The sequence below is a fragment of the Schistocerca nitens genome, chromosome 5, assembly GCF_023898315.1.
Source record: "Schistocerca nitens isolate TAMUIC-IGC-003100 chromosome 5, iqSchNite1.1, whole genome shotgun sequence".
In the NCBI taxonomy this organism is placed as follows: Eukaryota; Metazoa; Arthropoda; class Insecta; order Orthoptera; family Acrididae; genus Schistocerca; species Schistocerca nitens.
The window spans coordinates 440898093-440920060 of NC_064618.1; the positions used below are offsets into that span (position 1 = coordinate 440898093).

The 21968-nt window shown below is 44.1% G+C and overlaps 1 protein-coding gene across 1 annotated transcript in view; it reads left to right on the forward strand.

Annotated features, from left to right (window-relative positions):
- Positions 1-21968, forward strand: part of LOC126260513 (uncharacterized) — a 76269-nt gene that overhangs the window by 22705 nt on the left and 31596 nt on the right. Inside the window, exon 3 of the mRNA XM_049957846.1 lies at positions 17289-17455. Coding sequence (XP_049813803.1) covers positions 17289-17455 — 167 coding nt within the window. The remainder of the gene's footprint in view (positions 1-17288; positions 17456-21968) is intronic.

The following is a 21968-nucleotide window of genomic DNA, read 5'->3' on the forward strand; positions in this document are numbered from 1 at the left end:
TACCATGAATACGTTTGTTCTGTACCCCTCATATGAAGGCTAGTATACAGGAACACGTTGCTCAGGTTCGACTAGAATTGTTGCGAGCAACTCAACGGTTTGCAGATGTAGCATCTCGTTGACATCTCCGGTGCTCATACTGTACAAATTGTGTAAGCTGCAGTTAATAACAAAATCAAAATTTTGCCTTTCTCACTTTTTTGACCTTTTCTGCCCGCGTGCTATGCACAATCCATTATATAGCAAACATTTCTATACGTCTTTCTGGCATTCAGAGAGCCAGATTTGCACCTGATGGCCAAAATGAGAACTAATGCTTTTTCCAGCAAATCAGTTCCGCATTAACGCATTGGAATATCTAACAAGTTCCGCTGCAATAGGATAATTACAGCTCACACTGGACCACTGTGAGTTGCTGCAATTTAATTATAACCATCTGATACGAGCATGACGCCATCTACGAATATTCTGTACAGCCCGTTTCTCATTTAGAAATAGCATTTGAATGCTGTTTGTGAAAAGATCCTGTTATGCGTCGCGTAAGAAGGAGAAACGTCTTGCAACACGCATATGAATTCGACAGCAGCGAGATCGTGCCCTATGCGGTTTATCATTCTGCGATGTTAATGCTGGCTATTGTTGTTGTTGTTGTTGTCTTCAGTCCTGAAACTGGTTTGATGCAGCTCTCCATGCTACTCTATCCAGTGCAAGCTTCTTCATCTCCCAGCTGGCTATAATATAATATAATATATATATATATATATATATATATATATATATATATATATATATATATATATATATGATGGCTGGGTGTTGTGTGCTGTCCTTAGGTTAGTTAGGTTTAAGTAGTTCTAAGTTCTAGGGGACTGATGACCATAGATGTTTAGTCCCATAGTGCTCAGAGCCATTTGAACCATTTAAAAAAAAATATATGTTAACATAGCCGGCCGGAGTGGCCAAGCGGTTCTAGGCGCTTCAGTCTGGAACCGTGTGACCGCTACCGTCGCAGGTTCGAATCCTGCCTCGGGCATGGATGTGTGTGATGTTCTTAGGTTAGTTAGGTTTAAGTAGTTCTAAGTTCTAGGGGACTGATGACCTCAGAAGATAAGTCCCATAGTACTCAGAGCCATTTGAACCATTTTGTTAACATATATGGAAATAATGGGATTAATTTTTCGGCGTGTAGGACAAGCAGAACAAGCTGATCTATGCCTGTAAATCGGTGAAGAAACTTTTCATATCAGTTCCACATTAACGAAAAAGTCTCTCTCTTGTTGTAGATTTCTGCTTACCAATTAATAATACTACTTCCGATCGCCGTATCCACCTACAAAACTTGACCGTGTCCATCATTCCTTTTGCAATCGGATCTTCGTAATAACTCCGAAGTACACAGGTGGGCTTCTTCGATTTTTATATGTTACAGTACTACTTGGAATAATAACTCAATTTTTCACTAGTGAAATACTACTATATTCTTTCTTCTACGCACATCAAAAATACAGACTTTTTACTTATTCTCACAACCAAAATGGCTACCGCCGATTTCGCTCTAACATAACGTGCGTCTACCTTCGTTCATTAACAGAGAGCGAGTCCTTCCTCTTACCGAGGAACAGGAAAAGCGCATCTTATGTTTTTTAACATTTGAAAATCAAAAATAGATGACGGTAGGTGCAAAAACATAAAAGCAAGAAATGCAAAAGATACGTCACAAGGCTTAGGCGGGATCCCTCGACTGTCACGTAAATATGGAATCGATGGTTCTGTGCCAGCCAGAAACTCAATGGCCGCACACGACCAGCACCAGAGAAGACAAACATATTGTTCGCTCGGCCGCGAAGATTCGTGGTGGTGGCGGTGGTTAGTGTTTAACGTCCCGTCGACAACGAGGTCATTAGAGACGGAGCTCATGCTCGGGTTAGGGAAGGATTGGGAAGGAAATCGGCCGTGCCCTTTCAAAGGAACCATCCCGGCATTTGCCTGAAGCGATTTATGGAATCACGGAAAACCTAAATCAGGATGGCTGGAGACGGGATTGAACCGTCGTCCTCCCGAATGCGAGTCCAGTGTGCTAACCACTGCGCCACCTCGCTCGGTACGAAGATTCGTATAGCAACATGAGGATCCTCGAGTCAGCAATGGGCTTGTCTAAACGAAGACTAGTATCCACTCGGGTAGAGCGACGATGTCTGCAGCACCACGAACTTGTAGCGGTTGTTGGCTGCTGTAGACGGTGGTGTGAGTACTAAGGAAGTTTAATTTGAAGAAAAGTGGCAAAATAGTATCTTGTGCAGGCTATTTCTCAGTTTTCTTGCAAGTAGTGAGGTCTGTCATTCACCTACACCTCGGCTGCTGCATCGACTGTGGTTAGCACCGAACTATCTTCTAGCAGGGGTTCAGCTGACGGTGAGTTAACGTAACAGATAGCACAACAGAGAGAAGCTACAAGAAGAGAAAATGCGTCTGCTCTGGTAAAATCTACTGAATCATTCCATCAATAACACGTAATAAACTGGCGATGTAGCCTGATACACGAGTATAACCGTAAGTTTGTGAAAGCCAGGTCCTATTTATACTTCCTGCGTGACAATAATATAAAATGCAAACATTCAGCCGTATGAAAAGCATTAAATTAAACCGATATGACCTTGAACTAGGAGAGAGTACGAGGAGAGAAAATATGGAGAACTTTATTCACTAGCATGAGCAGTAACGGAATCCCGGGCAGGGCAATTCAAAGAACTGTTCCGGTGTCATCTTAAACAGCTCACGGTTTACTGTGTACTGAATGATTAGCAGCATAACTACGAGCTCTGTTGAATGTGAACTCAGAAATGAATTTAAATATCTGCAACTTCGCTAGCGGAATGGTCCATATCGGAAAACAGTGCCCAAAGCATGCTCACCGACGCTAATATGGCGGCTGATCCGTAATTCAGGACCATCGTAACTGCTCACTTCGTTCAACTCGACAGTTAGTCACAACTGGGCGATCATGGCGTCTCTGGCCACTTTTGGAGCCGAGGAATCCTCGACACAATACATTGAGGTGCCAAAAGTCATGGGATACCTACTAATATCGTGTTAGACCTCCTTTTTCCCGGCAACTCGACGTGACATGAACTGAACAAGTCGTTGGAATCCCTTGCAGAAAACAGCCATCCTGCCGCAATAGCCGTCCGCAATTACGAAAATGCTGCCGGTACAGGATTTTGTGCGTGAACTGACCTTTCAATTATGTCCCATGAATGTTCCAGGGAATTCATATCGTGCGATCTGGGTGTCAAAATAATTTGTTCGAATTGTCCAGAATGTTCTTCAAACCAGTCGTGAACAGTTGTCGGCCGGAGACGTGGCGCATTGCCATCCATAACACTTCCATCTTCGTCTGGGAACATGAAGTCCATGAATAGCTTCAAAAGCTCTTCAAGGAGCCGAACATAACCATTTCCAGTCAACGATCGGTTCAATTGGATCAAAAGACACAGTCTGTTCCAGCCCATACCATTTCGGAGCCGCCAGCAGCTTGCACTGTGCCTTGTCGACAAATTCGGTCCATGGCTTCGTAGGGTCTGCATCACACTCCATCCCTACCATCAGCTCTTACCAACTGAATTTGGCACTCATTTGACCAGGCGACGGTTGTCTAGTCGCCTATGGTAGTACCCGTGGCCAAGGGAGCCGGCACAGTAGCTCAACGTGTTCGGTCAGAGAGATGGCTGGTCTCTGTAATAAAAAATGGAGTGAAGGGATCAACAATGAACTTCAATGGAAATACAACGAACAATAACGAACAAAATGCAAAAAAAAAGAAAAAAAACGAAAATGGGGTAACGTCTTTGATCAGTAATCAAAAACGTCCTCAGTCCGGGGTCCGAAACTTGCCACCACTTAAATTTTGATTAATAATCAGCAATGGCGGCCGAAGACGTCCGACATAAGAAGCTACCCTCATTCTGTCAACGGCGTTGTCAAAGAGGGCAGAGGAGCGGACGGAGGTTTAAGGCAATCTCTTTTTCTTGGGGTGATTGGATTGGATTGTTTGGGGGAAGAGACCAAACAGCGAGGTCATCGGTCTCATCGGTTTAGGGAAGGACGAGGAAGGAAGTCGGCCGTGCCCTTTCAAAGGAACCATCCCGTCATTTGCCTGGAGTGATTTCCTTGGGGTGAGAAAGGCCGAAGAATCATCAATGATCAACGGTACGAAGATGCAGAAGGCAATAGAAACCACTGCATTAAAGAAAGACACATAACACGTATCCACAGGACATGTGGCCTGTAATAGAAAGAAAAAGTGTCATGATGATCGCTCCATTGGCGAAAGATTCCGGATTAGTCCCCCTTTCGGATCTCGTGCCAAGGGGGAAGTGACCATGAGAAAAAGACTGAATACCTAACGGAAGGATAACGTTTACGATTCGGTGCGTGGAATGCCAGTACCTTGAACGTGTAGGGAAACTAGAAAATCTGAAAAGGGAAAGGCAAAGGCCCAGTAGAGATATAGTAGGGGTCAGAGAAGTGAAATGGAAAGAAGACAACGATTTCTGGTCAGATGAGTATAGTGTAATATCAACAGAAGCAGAAAATGGTATAACGGGAATTGGATTCGTCATGAATAGGGAGGTAGGACAAGAGTGTGTCACGGTGAACAGTATAGGTTTGTTCTTATCAGAATCGACAGCAAACCAGCACCGACAACGATACTTCAGATATACATACCGATGTTTCAGGCTGAAGATAAAAAGATACAGAACGTATTTGAGGCTATTTAAAGGCTAATACAATACGTAAAGGGGATTAAGATCTATTAGTCATGGGGGACTGGAATGCAGTTGTAGGGGAAGAAGTGGAAGAAAAGGTTACAGGAGAATATGAGTTTGGGACAAGGACTGAGAGAGGAGGAAGACTAATTGAGTTCTATAATACATTTCAGCTAGTAATATCGAATACTCTGTTCAAGAATCACAAGAGGAGGAGATATACTTGTAAAATGCCAATTCTCTAGGGCTTCAGATATAGCAATAAGGAACAGCTCAGTAGACAGTAAAATTGGAGAGGAATGGACATCTCTAAAAAGGGCAATCACAGGAGCTGGGAAGAAAAACTTAGGTACAAAGAAGGCAACTGTTAAGAAACCATGGGTAGCAGAAGAAATACTTCAGCTGATCTATGATATTGTAGAATTAATCAAATTAGGATCCAGAAAGTTCGTCCGCCTCCACGAGCTCATAGTCTGCTAGTTAGGCAAGCCGACCGTGATCTGAGATCACCGTGGGGGGAGGGGGGGGGGATAAGTCTGATAGCGAACAGCTAAAGATTAATCGCTTTGGTATTTCTAGGTTTTCAGAAAGCTTTTGACACTGTGCGACGCAAGTGACTTGTAGTGAAATTGCGTGCTTATGGAATATCATCGTCTGTTATGCGACTGGATTCCTGATTCCCTGTCAGAGAGGTCACAGTTCGTAGTAACTGGCGGAAAGTCGTGGAGTAAGACAGAGGTGATTTCTGGCATTCGCCAAGGTAGTGATATAGCGCCTCTACTGTTCCTGATTTAGGAGACAACTTGAGCAGCCGCCTAAGGCTGTTTGCAGATGATAGTGTCATTTATCGTCTAATAAAGTCACCAGAAGATCAAAACAAATTGCAAAACGATTTAGAAAAGTTACCTGTTTGGTGCAAAAATTGGCAATTGACTCTAAATAATGAAAAGTGTAAGAGCATCAGTAGAGCAACAAGGCTTGAATCAGGATAATTTGCTAGTGCAGGTTGCATACATTAAGGGCAAGCGTACATTCAGGAGCAAATCTATTGTTCTGCTAAGAGTATTATGATCCCATGGGGATAATACATCCTTTTTATTGACAGGTTCTCAACCTGTTGCTTGGTTACGTAGTTTTTCAAGAAACCCCACTTTTCCCCATCTCCCTCGTCCTCCCCCTCACCCTCCTATTCCTCCATCCCTCTGGGAACTCCCCTCGCCGATACAAGAACACATTTGATATCAATTTGATCGAGTAATTGTCGGCCGGGGTGGCCGAGCGGTTCTAGGCGCTACAGTCTGGAACCGAGCGACCGCGACGGTCGCAAGTTCGAATCCTGCCTCGGGCATGGATGTGTGTGATGTCCTTAGGTTAGTTAGGTTTAAGTAGTTCTAAGTTCTAGGGGACTGGTGACCTCAGAAGTTAAGTCCCATAGCGCTCAGAGCCATTTTTTGATAGAGTAATTAATTAAATGGATCAATTAATTAACCCTCACCCTTATGGAAAATACCCGAGTCCCCCTCCTCCACCATCTGGAAACTGGCGGGAAAAATATTCAATTGATTGGCCATTTGAAGGGAAACCGATTGTAATGAATGGAATGTTGTATAAACAATTAAGATAATGTGTGGAATATTGTTTATTTAAACAATTTATGGAATACAAGGCGATGTATGGAATATAGTTTATTTATTTATGCAAAGAATCTGATGAGAAATTGATTGCTGTATATGGAATATCGTTTAAACAATTTAGACAATGTGTAGAATATTCTTTGTTTAAACACAACGGAATATAAGGTGATGGAATATTTAAAAAATTGCGATGCTTTTTCATTCCTATCGCGTAAGGAAACAGGTAATTACACTGTCACAGACCGCTTAAACATATCTGAAAAACTTTCTTGCGTCTAGCCTCGCGCGCAGGCTGCCCGGAGTTGGGACGCGTTTTGGAAACGCTGGTGGACTCGCCACACCGCTGTTGGCTATTGGCTGCCGTCTCAAGTGGTCTGTATGCCTGAACGAATCTGTTGGATACCAGCACACGTGGGAGACGCCTTCCTTCCAAAGCAAATACCTGACTGGGAATCGATCCTGAAATACTGCTGAAGTTAATAAATGATTAATTTCCGATCACATGATCGTGATGATGGGAATATAAGGCAGACGCAGTAGCTATTTCACACACACACACACACACACACACACACACAGAAATTGACGATATCATAAAACTCGTACCCGGCTGAATTGGAATACGAACTAGCTTGAGATATTTCATTCTACCATGGGCTCTAAACTGCCCCAGCCTTCCTGGCGCACTTGCTTGTGGCGCATTTCACGAACTGCTTCAGGAGTTAAATCTCGTGCGGAATATCACATATTGGAGGTGTCACAAATAGTGCTTCAGAAGATGTGCCACGAGAAAAATTAATTATAGCGTTTAAACAATTTGCTTCACACAGTTTATACCTACTCGACATAAAAATGAGATTGACACTGTACACTAGTTCGCGTGCATAAAAACAGTGTTATGCTTTTTACGAGAAATTTTATTAAATAATGCAAATCTATTATTATGTGGCGTCACGATTGGAAGCACTGATGTATGAAATGATAATTGAAATTTCAAATATAAACCATCACGGTTGTAGAGTTCCTGACCACTATAGGGCTGCTACATGTATTGCACACAGAAGTCATAGCCCCGATGTTAGGCTGTATTGCTCATGTGTGGAATAACATTGCCATTCCGCCTTGACGTCACGTCTCTGGAATACCTACTCTCTCCACTATTAAGGTGTGGATACGTAGCATCAGTCTGCTCTCCTCCTCCAGAAAACACAATTTTATTGATTTAGCTCGGTACTATTCTCATGGTATTTGTCTCTAATTTTATCTGTACTCACTCAATTTCCGTAATTTTACTGGGTTTTCGCGATTTTACATATTTAGTGGTATTTCCTTCAATTTTTACGTAACTCACATCAATTTCTCATGATTATACCAGGTTTTCCTCGAATTTTTCCGATTTTATGTCATTTTCTGTACTTTTCCATAGTTTTCAATATGTATGTGATCATATTTCTGACACACCTATGTGTTATTTGATTTTATATGAGAATGTTTGCGCATCTTGTAGACCAATCCACTAAAAAATCCTAAGACTTGCCCTCTCGCCGATGATTCACTTGCATGCACTTAGGATAGGATGAACATTAAAAGTATAGTAACAGTCGCTTCGTATCTATATGAAACTGAAGACTCGATTTACATCCAAGATGTAGCAGAGAATTGGACTACTTCACATACATCATCGTTCGCCTAGAGGAGGATACTGAAACAGCTAAGACAGCCTTACTCACAACATTCAGATCCCCCATATACCGTTATCTCTTTCTCCATCATACGCTGCTTCCAATTACAATTTGTAGCATCAGGAAGGAAAGCAAATCCGGCATCAACAATGGCTTTAACTCAGTTGGGTATCCAATCGAACTGGATGATAGTTACGGACACGTCATTAAATGCTGCTGCAACAGTATGGCAGAGATTATCATTCGTAGCTGTTAGCGAAAGGTAGCATGCCATTCTCGCGCAACCTAGGACCAGATGATTCCACTATCCTAGAGATCTGGTGATATTCTAGCCAGGGTAACAATCTCACTTCCTCTGTATTAAGTTAGGTCAAGACGGCATGGACAACAAGCTGTTTTGTATCATCTTCTTGAAGGACAATTCATGGAGACCTCAAAGATAGAGCGCAGTCACCTCCATTAACAAGTCAGAAATGAAACAGATGCTGTCGGAAGTGCCAGCTATGCGAACCACAGGTGATCGTATTGGGTGCCCAGCAGCACCCCCATACTATCACACCAGGTGCTGTCCCCTACAATGAATCTGTCGGTGTTCGTTCTCCTCAGGCCCTCCACACATGGATACATCCATCATTATTGTGTGTGCAAAAGCACAACTCGTCTGAAGAGACACTGTGGTTCCACTCAAGAATCCAATGTTGTCACTGAGCTCATGACTGTTGGCGTACTTCTCTCTGCTGATGTGGCAAGAGAAGCCGCAGCAATGACCACCATGCTGACAGTCAGTGGAGCTCGAGATATCATGATGTTGTGTGTATGGAAACTCATCTTGATGAAAACCAGCCTAGTTGTTGACACAAGGCCAGTGAAACAGCTCTAAAATCCAGCAAACAGTATAACTGTCTTCTTTGGCACTGTTGTTGTTGTGGTCTTCAGTCCTGAGACTGGTTTGATGCAGCTCTCCATGCTACTCTATCCTGTGCAAGCTTCTTCATCTCCCAGTACGTACTGCAGCCTACATCCTTCTGAATCTGCTTAGTGTATTCATCTCTTGGGCTCCCTCTACGATTTTTACCCTCCACGCTGCCCTCCAATACTAAATTGGTGATCCCTCGATGTCTCAGAACATGTCCTACCAACCGATCCCTTCTTCTAGTCAAGTTGTGCCACAAGCTCCTCTTCTCCCCAATTCTATTCAATACCTCCTCATTAGTTATGTGATCTACCCATCTAACCTTCAGCATTCTTCTGTGGCACCACATGTCTTTGGCACTAATCACTTGGAATTGTTGAGGTCTCACGCGGCATTGAGAATGACACTCCTGAACCTATCAAAATGGCTCTGTGCACTTAACATCACTGGGACTTAACATCTGAAGTCATCAGTCCCCTAGATTTAGAACTAGTTAAACCGAAATAACCTAAGGACATCACACACACCCATGCCCGAGGCAGGATTCGAACTTGCGACCGTAGCAGCCGCGTGGTTACGGACTGAAGCGCCTGGAACCGCTCGACCAAGCGGCCGGCCTTGAATCTATCGATTCCATAGACGCATAATGGTCATGGGATCCCAACCAACGCTCACATCAACGTCGTGGCACAATAAACCACAGACATGATAGGCTACGAATACAGAAATGTCGAATCCTGAAATATTCTGGTAGTCGTTTCTCCTTCTGACGTGAGACATAACATGGTCACCTCGCACACACAAAAGAAAACATTCAAATGAGAGCTCTGAATGAAAAATCCGCTGGTTAATATTTCCTTACGCAGGGTGATTCACCTAAAACTTGCACCTCAAATATTATGGAAATGGAAAGTACTGGTGTGTGGTTTTCAAAGAATGGATGCGTAGCCAGGAGCTCGTTCTGTTAGCCAATCAACATATTGTAATAATAGTTAGAAAGTGTATTTTAGTGCAAACATACACTTTCTTAAATGGAAAAATGCATATTGAGATTACCAAACTAAAAGTAGGATAAATTAGACTGTCACTGGTGTTTGTTGTAGGATTCTAGTGCGAGTCGTTTACGAGATATCGGAATACTTGTGGTAGCGCACAATAGAGACCAACACATGTGCATACGCTAGTTATGTAGGTTCTGAACAGTAACGAGACAATTGACTGTCACAGGCTGTGTCCAGATGACCACCGGCAGTGGCAATACACGTTTCTAGTCTGGTATGGAACGACTGCTGCACACATTCTAGCATTTCAGCAGAGATGTCTGAGCAGGCTGCAGTAATAAGTCATTGCAAATCCTTGGGTGTAGCTGGTATGTCCTTGTAGACTGCATCTTTCAGCTTCCTCATACCAAAAGTCTACGAGGTCAAATCCGGGGAATGGTCCGGCCAAGGTATAGGTGCTCTGCATCACATCCAACGGTATTGAAACAATTCATGAATACATGCTGCAATACCTCATACACTATGAGCTGGACATCCGTCATGTTGGTATGACAGGTTCCTGCTAGTCTGCAGAGGACGCCTTCTAGCATCCATGGAAGGTGGTCTGTTTTGAGGCTGTGTTACTTCGTCACATTCAGTGTTCCATCTATGAAAAATGGGCCATGAGCTGATGGTTCACTATCCCACACCACACATTTACACTTCATGGACGCTGACATTCCACCTGAAAACGCCAGCAGGGATTGACAACAGACCAATAGTGCATGTTTTGCTGTTTACGTCGCCATGATTTGTTTCATCACTAAACAAAATACGTAATACGCCTGGAGTATCTTGCCTTAAGGGCCATATACAGAAGTTAACACGATTCTCATAATCGTTTCCATGCAGCTCCTGATGGAGAGAGATGTGATTGGGATGGAACATAAGTCAATGGAGAATGTGTAGGGCACTTTCCAGACTCATGCCACTTCCTCGTGCAATTGCACTGGAGCTAAGGAGCGGATCAGCTGCAACAGCAGCAAGAACATTGATACCCCCTCTTCTGTCATCACTAGTTTCCTTCTGTTATGTTGTCTATGTGTTACATAGCACTTTAACGTAACTGACTGAAGAGGTTGATAAATAACTGCCGAGATGGTTGACGTCTGTCGGGATATCTTGCCACATGCACAGTAGAAGAACGAACTGCATTCTTCCTACACTCTCCATACACCAGAGCATGTCAGCTTTTTCTACATTGGTGAACTCCATCTTCCCCTCATCACCTACTGCTTGGACTGCCACACACTAATTGACTAGAAAGTCACAAAGCACTCAAGGAACACACAAGCACACTGTAAGCAAACGTAACAACATCGCACCTAGCATGTACACAGGTTGGATGAGACAAACAACTGTCGGTGTGTGAACTTTTCCAAGTACGATATCTCGTAAATGACTCGCACTAAACTCCTGCGCCGGCCGGGTTGGCCGAGCGGTTCTAGGCGCTACAGTCTGGAACCGCGCGATCGCTACGGTCGCAGGTTCGAATCCTGCCTCGGGCATGCATGTGTGTGATGTCCTTAGGTTAGTTAGGTTTAATTAGTTCTAAGTTCTAGGGGACTGATGACCTTAGAAGTTAAGTCCCATAGTGCTCAGAGCCATTTGAACCATTTTTTTAAACTCCTGCAACAAACACCACTGACTTTCCAATTTATCCTACTTTTATTCTGTTAATGTCAATAGGTACTGTTTCATTTAAAAAGTGTACGTTTGCACAAAAAATACACTTTCCAAGTATTATTACAATCTGTTGATTGGTTAACAATATGAGCCCCTGATTACCAACACACTCTGTGAAAACCACCCACCAATAGCACTTCCCTTTTCCGAAATATTTGAAGTGCAAGCTTTAGGCGATTCGTTCTGTATAAGGAATGCGCATGTCATCACTCCCGCATACTTCACAGCGTTCGCTGAAATGCTAATCATTTAAACATCCAAGTATGCAATACACTTTGATAGTCTGACAGATGTTACATACCGGTACCATTCTCATGGCGTCGCAGTTTCAATGGAGAGCAGTGTATATTGCACGTAATAGCCACGAGTGTAAAAAATGAAAGGAAGTACGAAACTGTACGTAAGATAACAACTCTCCTCATTCCTGTGCTCCATTTTACGAAAGAATCATTTGTTTCGAACAATAATTAATTCCGCTTTCGTACATTGTTTATGTTGCTTCATATGATCTAGAGCAGGGCTAGATGTGGTGTCTGCAGGGCTGCCCCCTGCATAGTTCGGCCACCACAGTTCCGTCTATGTTTAGCGGCCCAGGTAAGGCCCCTGTCTCGCCTTCGCGGTTGTTAGTAAATAGACGCGGCAAGGCGTTATAATATACAGTCTAGCCGCCAGCAGCTGCCGCAGCGTCTGGGGGGTGCCAACTTCGCCACTACCTGGCGGGCACTATTTTACTTCCGTCCGGTCATATGCTCACTCGGTACTGTGCCGTGTCCTCCCGTAGGTAGCTACATAGGTCCACGCTCTACCCAGAGGAGGCGAGACACGTCCCAGACATTTTTTATTTATTTATTTGCTATTTTCTTTATTATCGATACAGGGTGAACATTAATAAAACCGCAAGGCAGATTACTGACCGGAAATGGAGGAAAAAATATCCTACGAACATGTGTCCAGAAATGCACTGTTGCCATGGTAGATGACGTTGACGAATAAAAGTTCCTCTGACCGCTTGCAGTGTCTGTAGCCCACAGATGATGATAACGCAGATTGATTGTTCCAGTTCTGGTAAAGGTTGCTTTGTCGTTAATGAGGATTGATGACAGAAATCCCATAATCATGATAGTTTGGTGCAAAAACCTTCGGCGAAGGAGAAACCCGCTGCTGATGAACCTTGCACTCGTTGCAGGTGATAGGGAGAGTAGCGGTTGTTATGTAGGATACACGTATTCGTACTTTGGCTTACCATTTTGGTGGGCCACTTGCCTGGAGCTTGAACTTGGGTTCGTCTGAATATCCTGTGAAACCCTGTTCATATCTGGCGTACGCACAGTCCGCCGCTTCCCTGCATGTTCACCTGCCTGAAAGGACCCACGATCACACAAACGCCCAGAAAGGGCTTGCAACGTTGCGTGATGTGGTTGGCGTCTATGAGGGTACTTGTTTTAGTGTAGCCATGCGCCTCTCGACGGTTTCCGTACCCAAACACCATCGGTTTATTCCCGACATGAACACCTGACCATTCTACTGCTTACAGTATACTGTGGCAATCACACAGTCTGCAACATACAAGGAACGCACGGCACCTGGTCAGAGGAACTTTCACCCATCAGCGCCATCTACCGTGGCAATGGTTCATTTCCGAACACTTGTTCATAGGACCTGTTTTCCTCCATTTCCAGTCAGGATCCGTCCCTGCAGTTTGCCGATTTTATTTATGTTGACCCTGTATAAAAGAATGGACCGAATTTTGCGGCATGAATTGGCAGGGACAGCACATAATATTTTAACATAATATCAAATGTGTTTGTAATAAACAAGCATTGTGCTGTTTAAGGAGGAAAAATCTACATAGAATATTTACAACTAAAAAAAGTAGAAACAAAATTCTGCTTACTACCATTTGGCCATCTGGCGCACAGATATCCGTTCATCTGGAATTCAGAAGGCACACGATACTTGTATGTTACACTATGCAACATTGATATATCACAAATTTTGTAATTTATAATTCTGGACTACACTACTATATAGTACTATAGTACTACACTACATGACCTCTTATCAGAACCAAGCTGGATTTCTTATTTGTCTGGATGACAATCGTGATGCACGAGCAGAAGAATTTCCGCAGAAATTCTGACACACGCTTCTTCAGTGTGTTGCTTGACATGGTGTCTGTTCCTTATTTTCTCTAAATATACGAATTGCTTTAAATGACACTACAGATAAAGGTCAAATGGTGTGAGATCAGGTGATCTGGGTGGCCATTCCACAGTACCATGTCAGCCAATCCAGTGACCAGAACACTGATCATCTAACCACTGACAACTGCTCTGTAGTGTGGTGGAGTTGCATCCTGTTGAAATTAAGAGGGAAAGCTGCTATCTTCATTCAGAACAAAGGGAAACACCACATCTTGCAACATTTCCAGATAGCGTTGAGCATTTAGGTTTCGCTCAACGAGAATGGGTTAAATTACATGGGTACCTCATATTCTGCGCCAGACCACAACTTTACAACACCAAAAGGTTCCATCCAGTGTGGCTTCTGGTCACTCTAGTACAGGGCTTAACAACTGGCCGGTTTTGAGCGCGAGTACTCGCGTCTGCTCAGGCGCGTGCTCGCGAGCAGGTGTATGGTCGCGGCGCAGGGAGGGAGGGGAGGGAGGGGAAATGCGCGCGCACGTTTAAAGTACTACGATCAGCTCTAACAGTCACTTCGCTGGTTAAGAGTCATGTCAAGTCACCGTTGTGTAACCCCAACCATGCTTTCGCAGTTCAACCCCCATTGGGAGGAATTTTATCTGTTTACAGAAAAAGATGGTGTTGCAAAATGTTTAGTATGTCACAAAACGCTGAATTCTTTTACGAAATTTAATTTGCAGCGACATTATATGTCGTACCACGCGAAAGACTACGGACGTGGAAAATGTGATGGACCAGATCGTGCACAGGAAGTTATTAAACTTAAAAGGAAGCTATCCGAAGAAGATCTGGACGACGAAGAAAAATCAACTGAGGCAGCTTTTAGGAAACTCCGTGCGCCCCTTCACTGTTGGCGATTTAATAAAATAATGTTTGGAAGTTGCAGCGGAACATTTGTGTCCATCTCAAGTTGAACAGTTTCGGATTCTGCCATTATCTAACATGACCATTATGCGTCGCATACAGGACATGGCAGACGATGTCCAGAGCCAGCTTGCAAATATCTGTAAAGATTTTATGGCGTATTCTCTAGCTCTGGACGAAAGTGTTGATATCACTGGAACAGCGCAGCTTGCCATATTTATTAGAGGTGTTAATACAGATCTTCAGATGAGGGAGGAGCTCCTCGATGTAGTAGCCATGAAGAACACTACAACCGGAGGTGATATTTTAAGTAGTGTTGAAGAAAGTGTTGAAAATATAGGATTGTCGTGGAATTCTTTAGTTTCAGTGTCTACAGATGGTAGAGGCATACACTAAGCTAATAAAATTATGTGGCACGTGTACATTCTCCTTTATTTGTTTCATTTGTCACAGTAATAATTCGTGAGTGATATCCCTGCAGGTAGCCGCGGATTTACATTGACTGGCGGCAGCTGTTGTGTACCCCAAATGACCCTCCCCACTCTCCGCTCTGGTCCGGTAGTGGGGGTAGCGTGCTCGCGCTGCTCCGTGCTCGCGCCTTGCTGCTCACAGCTTGCTCCGCGAGAACGTATGTTGTGAAGCCCTGCTCTAGTACCTGCGGTTGTGATGGTTGACTTCACCACTGACAAAGAGTTTGCCTCATCACTGAGCAAGATACTTTGGGCAAAAGAAGGATCTTGTTGAACTTGGTCTATGGCCCACGTGCAAAACTGCATACATCTGTCTGGCTCATCCTCTGCTAGGTTCTGGAGTAGTTGAATCTTGAGTGGATGCCACTGATAAGCATCAAGGATTCGGAAGATCGATGACTGGCCGATCATAATTCTGCTGACAAACGTCATGTGCTGTGGTGTGGGCTCTTCACGAAGGACGCCAGAACAAATGTTGAGGTTATTTTGTTAGTAGCGCCTTTTTGGATGGCCACTCCATGGCTTGTCTGCCACAGTCCCATTTTATCGGAATTTCGAAATTAAGCACCTGACAGTGTTGCGTGAAATTGGAGGTCTTTCTGAGTGCCGCCTAGTAAAATCTGCCGCTATGATACGGAAACTCCGTTTTTCAGACATTAGAATGACCACAGTTCTCTCCTCCTTGGTCAAAGCAATTTTCTGTTGCCTGCAACAAAAAGGTGTTTTCACTTTTGAACCATAACTGCTACTTCGAATGTGTTTACAGTAATGAACTTGTCAGAAACTGCTGATATTTGATATATCATACGACCCCCTTTCCACGTAAAAGAATTGACTGATTCAAGAAGGCCGATTTCAAGTTGGCGTCCATGTTCGGTAAGATACGTTACTGGAATACTCAGGTTTCGCCATTCCTTCAGGGTTTTTGACGTAACAGGGTGTACTGCAACTTTTGACTACTCACCCTGTAATTTTATATATATTTATGTAAGAGTGGAGTATATAAAATTACGTGTAATTGTAGCACATTCTGTATGGGTCAGTCTGGCAGGGCAATAAGTACCCTCTTGAAGGGACAGCACAGAAGTTGGAAACTTGGAAGAGAAGACTACTTCTGCAGACCACTTGCTTAAAAAAGGTCATAGTTACAAGATGAAATATGAAACATTAGATCATATCCATAAAGGAAGGCGATGAACTATCTTGAAATAATGTAAATTAATAAACACATGCCCATCAAACCAAACTTAGTACCGAATGGCCAGACACGGTTCCCTTACTCGCCACTTCTAACTGCAGATACTGCTTACAATCCCATCCAGGCCATGTTGTAAATTACCCATCTTACTCACATTCCCCAGTTCCTTTATTCCAGTGTTTCTCTCGCTGTGATAAAAAATTTTACTTCGTATAATCACAGCTGCTTCACTCACCTGCTAGCTTATGTGTTTTTTTGTAATATAGGAACTATTAAAGAGAGGATTATTTTGTTCGGCCATACCTTTGGAATATGTCGTCAAAGTTTATTGTTCACTTAATTTCTTCTACGTACAGCTGTTGTAATTTGTCTATAGTTCATTAGTTAATGTGTCACATTTTTTATTTTAGTTAAATAATCTTGCTTCGCATTTACACTGAAATAATCCCTCTTGTTTTATTCCTAATTCGAACACTAACATTTTTCGTCTGTGGAAACGGAGAAACTCTGTACATGCACTAGATTAAAATCTTTCATGCAACAGAATTTCACTGCACCACATACTTGTCCTTTTACCGGACAATGGCGTAACAGCCGAAAACCAGTTCGTGTAACAAATAATAAACATTATTGCACCAGTGTTGTGTGTGTTTGATTCATAATATTTGAAATATTCTACCAAGAACCGACAGAACAATCAATCAATGCAATTTTAATAGTGTACAGTTGACTGTAACGATAATGACAGTAACTGTGAAACACGGCCTGCAGCCACTTTTAGGGCGCGGGCCACATAGAAAACGGCGACTAACAGGTAAACACACATTTCAGAGCTGGACCCGCAGCGGCCACGAGCGTACCGGTCGCGTCGGCTGGCGTGCGCGCTCTCCGGCCTGGAGCTGCTGCTGGGGCTGTCGGTCTGCATGCTCGCCCTCTGGCTGCTGCTGTGGGCGCCGCGCATGCGCACGCGGGACGTGCCCTACTGGAGCGGCGCGCCGGTGAGCGCGCTTCTCGCACATAGAGTCTCCTCTCTTACACGAACGCGTACTGTCTGTGTCCCATAAGAACAGACTCCTCGCCGAATCCGCAGCTGTGACACATATTATACAGGGTATCACAAAGAGGTACGGCCAAAGTTTCAGGAAACGTTCCTCACACACAAAGAAAGAAAATATTTTATGTGGACATGTGTCCGGAAACGCTTACTTTCCATGTTAGAGCTCATTTTATTACTTCTCTTCAAATCACATTAATCATGGAATGGAAACACACAGCAACAGAACGTACCAGAGTGACTTCAAACACTTCGTTACATGAAATGTTCAAAATGTCGTCCGTTAGCGAGGATACATGCATCCACCCTCCGTCGCATGGAATCCCTGATGCGCTGATGCAACCCTGGAGAATGGCGTATTGTATCACAGCCGTCCACAATACGAGCACGAAGAGTCTCTACATTTGGTACCGGGGTTGCGTAGACAACAGCTTTCAAACGCCCCCATAAATGAAAGTCAAGAGGGTTGAGGTCAGGAGAGCGTGGAGGCCATGGAATTGGTCCGCCTCTACCAATCCATCGGTCACCGAATCTGTTGTTGAGAAGCGTACGAACACTTCGACTGAAATGTGCAGGAGCTCCATCGTGCATGTGTCGTACTTGTAAAGACACATGTTCTAGCAGCACAGGTAGAGTATCCCGTATGAAATCATGATAACGTGCTCCATTGAGCGTAGGTGGAAGAGCATGGGGCCCAATCAAGACATCACCAACAATGCCTGCCAAAACGTTCACAGAAAATCTGTGTTGATGACGTGATTGCACAGTTGCGTGCGGATTCTCGTCAGCCCACACATGTTGATTGTGAAAATTTACAACGTGTTCACGTTGGAATGAAGCCTCATCCTTAAAGAGAACATTTGCACTGAAATGAGGATTGACACATTGTTGGATGAACCATTCGCAGAAGTGTACCCGTGGAGGCCAATCAGCTGCTGATAGTCCCTGCACACGCTGTACACGGTACGGAAACAACTGGTTCTCCCGTAGCACTCTCCATACAGTGACGTGGTCAACGTTACCTTGTACAGCAGCAATTTCTCTGACGCTGACATTAGGGTTATAGTCAGCTGCACGAAGAATTGCCTCGTCCATTGCAGATGTCCTCGTCGTTCTAGGTCTTCCCCAGTCACGAGTCATAGCTTGGAATGTTCCGTGCTCCCTAAGACGCCGATCAGTTGCTTCGAACGTCTTCCTGTCGGGACACCTTGGTTCTGGAAATCTGTCTCGATACAAACGTACCGCGCCACGGCTATTGCCCCGTGCTAATCTATACATCAAATGGGCATCTGCCAACTCCGCAAAAAAATGGTTCAAATGGCTCTGAGCACTATGCGACTCAACTGCTGAGGTCATCAGTCGCCTAGAACTTAGAACTAATTAAACCTAACTAACCTAAGGACATCACACACATCCATGCCCGAGGCAGGATTCGAACCTGCAACCGTAGCGGTCGCTCGGTTCCAGACTGTAGCGCCTTTAACCGCACGGCCACTCCGGCCGGCTACGCCAACTCCGCATTTGTAAACATTGCACTGACTGCAAAACCACGTTCGTGATGAACACTAACCTGTTGATGCTACGTACTGATGTGCTTGATGCTAATACTGTAGAGCAATGAGTCGCATGTCAACACAAGCACCGAAGTCAACATTACCTTCCTTCAATTGGGCCAACTGGCGGTGAATCGAGGAAGTACAGTACATACTGACGAAACTAAAATGAGCTCGAACATGGAAATTAAGCGCTTTTCTTTATTTGTGTGTGAGGAATGTTTCCCGAAAGTTTGGCCTTACCTTTTTGTAACACCCTGTATAAGTTGAAGGTGGAGGGAGGAGAAACGAAAGGAAAGGGACGGAACTATTGATGTCAGCTGCGTCGGGCCTTTATGTGGAATCATCGGAGGTGAGTGAAAATCTGTGCTGGACCGGGATTCGAACCTGGGATGTCCTGCTTACTAGCCGTTACATTAACCTCTGCACCACCTGGACACAGTGTTTATCGCAATTGCGCGGACTATGTCGGCATGCCTTTCGGCTGACCCACATTCCCACCTAGCGCCACCTATTATCCACACTCCCCGTCGGTGTCTTCCATGCTCGCTACTCCGAGATTCCCGCAGGAGGTCGAACGTAGATGTACATCCGCACTGAAGGCGGTGGATTAATTGCACATCGAGGAAAGTCAATTATATGAATGCATGGAGAATGCCTGAAAGAACAGACACCATGCATTCATATAACTGATTCGCCTGCACGAGTCCACAACCTCCAGAGTGGATGCGCAAGTAGTGAGCACAGAGAACACGGACGGGGACTGCAGATATGCCGAGAGGCGTGCCGAGATAGTCCGCACAATTGCAGTAATCGCTGTGTCTGGGTGGTGCAGTGGTTAACGCAACTGCCTAGTAAGCAGGAGATCCCAAGTTCTAATCCCGGTCCAGCACAGATTTTCGCTCGTAACCGCTGATTCTGCATAAAGTCCCCATGCAGCTGACATCAGTAGCTCCTTCTCTTTCCTTTCCTTTCCTTCTCCCTCCCCCCCCCCCTCCCCCCTCCACCTACAATCTGCACAAAATCTCTTCTCTCCATTTCACACAAACAGACATAAACATTATGGGACGGATACAATACCGTGATTATCGGCCACGAGCGTAAACAAACGAGAACTGAAGCCACCCGACGGGAGAGGATCGGTGCGGGGGAACAAGTCCTGCCTCCATCTCGCGGAACTGGCAGTCTATACTAGAGTTGCCACGTCCAATTTTCAGAAAATCTGGACTTATGGGCTAGTGGTCTAAAACTTCGGCAGAACAATGACACAAGAGTCGGGACACAGACGAAAATTTTCAGTCCGTGTATAATTACTTTCTTATAACACAGAGTGTAGAAACAATGCCACACTTGGCATTAGCCATGCGATTCCTCATTTCAGTTTGAGCCAAGAGTGTATCTAGCAAAAACTAGTCCCACCAACAGCTTTGATAGAAACTTAAAATACGAGGCTCTGGCAATGCTGTAACGGCGTGCAACGTGACCAAGAACAGCTAGCATGAACTCTGCGCTGTACCAGACCTTTCCTATTAGCTCAGTGAGACGAGAATGCCGTGGGGAACGGATATCCAGAATCGCCAAGGTTTGAGTAGAGTTCGCGACTAACTTTTTTTTCAGTTAAAGCATCAAATTGTACCCGATTTACACATTCACAATGTGGTATCTTGTACATTTATTTTTTTCTGTTACTGTTACCTTTATTTAAACATTAAGACGAAACACAAGCAGCCGGCAGGAGTGGCCGTGCGGTTCTAGGCGCTACAGTCTGGAACCGAGCGACCGCCACGGTCGCAGATTCGAATCCTGCCTCGGGCATGGATGTATGTGATGTCCTTAGGTTAGTTAGGTTTAATTAGTTCTAAGTTCTAGGCGACTGATGACCTCAGAAGTTAAGTCGCATAGTGCTCAGAGCCATTTGAACATTTTTTTTTTTTTAAACACGAGCTTCTTATAGACGTAAAGGACAATTTTGTTTGTCCATGACACAAATATAGCCAATAGAAAATAACTGTTGATGCAGTAACATTGACGGTATCCAATGAGGTACTAAAAACAGAATAGGTAGATGCTATGCAACACACCTTTATCCACCATTGCCAAAGTGGCATGCTCATGAGCTATTAGGTCGTAGACATCTACGGGTGGAGTCAGTGGCGGCTGCTGAGTAAGAGCACAAAAGCACGTGAACATCCTAACTTTCGACACCCTACAGATTTATTGGTTATTTTTCTCTGAATGCTGTTAAACATAACATAGATGCTGCAATCTGAAAGATACGGCACTTAAATCTGCCGTGCTACTGCTATTCTAGACTCTAAGAAACTTGAGATCAGGGTCGCGTGCACTTCATTTGTGCACGTTTAAAGCAGCTTTTGCGCATTCGCAACTTGCGTGACATAATTAACTTATGAGCCAAATACGTACTGATTTGAAACTCCCTGGCAGATTGAAACTGTGTGCCGAACCGAGATTCGAACTTGGGAACTTTGCCTTTCGCGGGCATGTGCTCTACCACGTACTGATTTGATCAACAATGTTAACGATTCACGGTGTGCACAACTAGAAGCTTATGTCAGAGCCACCAGGTGATAGCACAGTGTGGCAGACTTTTATCCCCATTTGCTCGGCCTAAATCCTGCTAGATGACAGCAGATATGCTAATTCACTCACTATGTACTGCAGAAAAATTAGATAGGATGTCAGCATATGTTATAGTTGTACTGACAGTAAACCTATTTCGTGAGTTTCCAAATGAGTTATAGTAGCTATGAATTTTATCGTACAGTAATTCATTTTGGCGCTCAGAATCATAAGGACCTAAAACGCATCACCATCGATTGTGAGACTAAAGCACTTATTCATGCTTCTGAAATCTATTAATATAGTGAGTTAGGTTTACCTGTG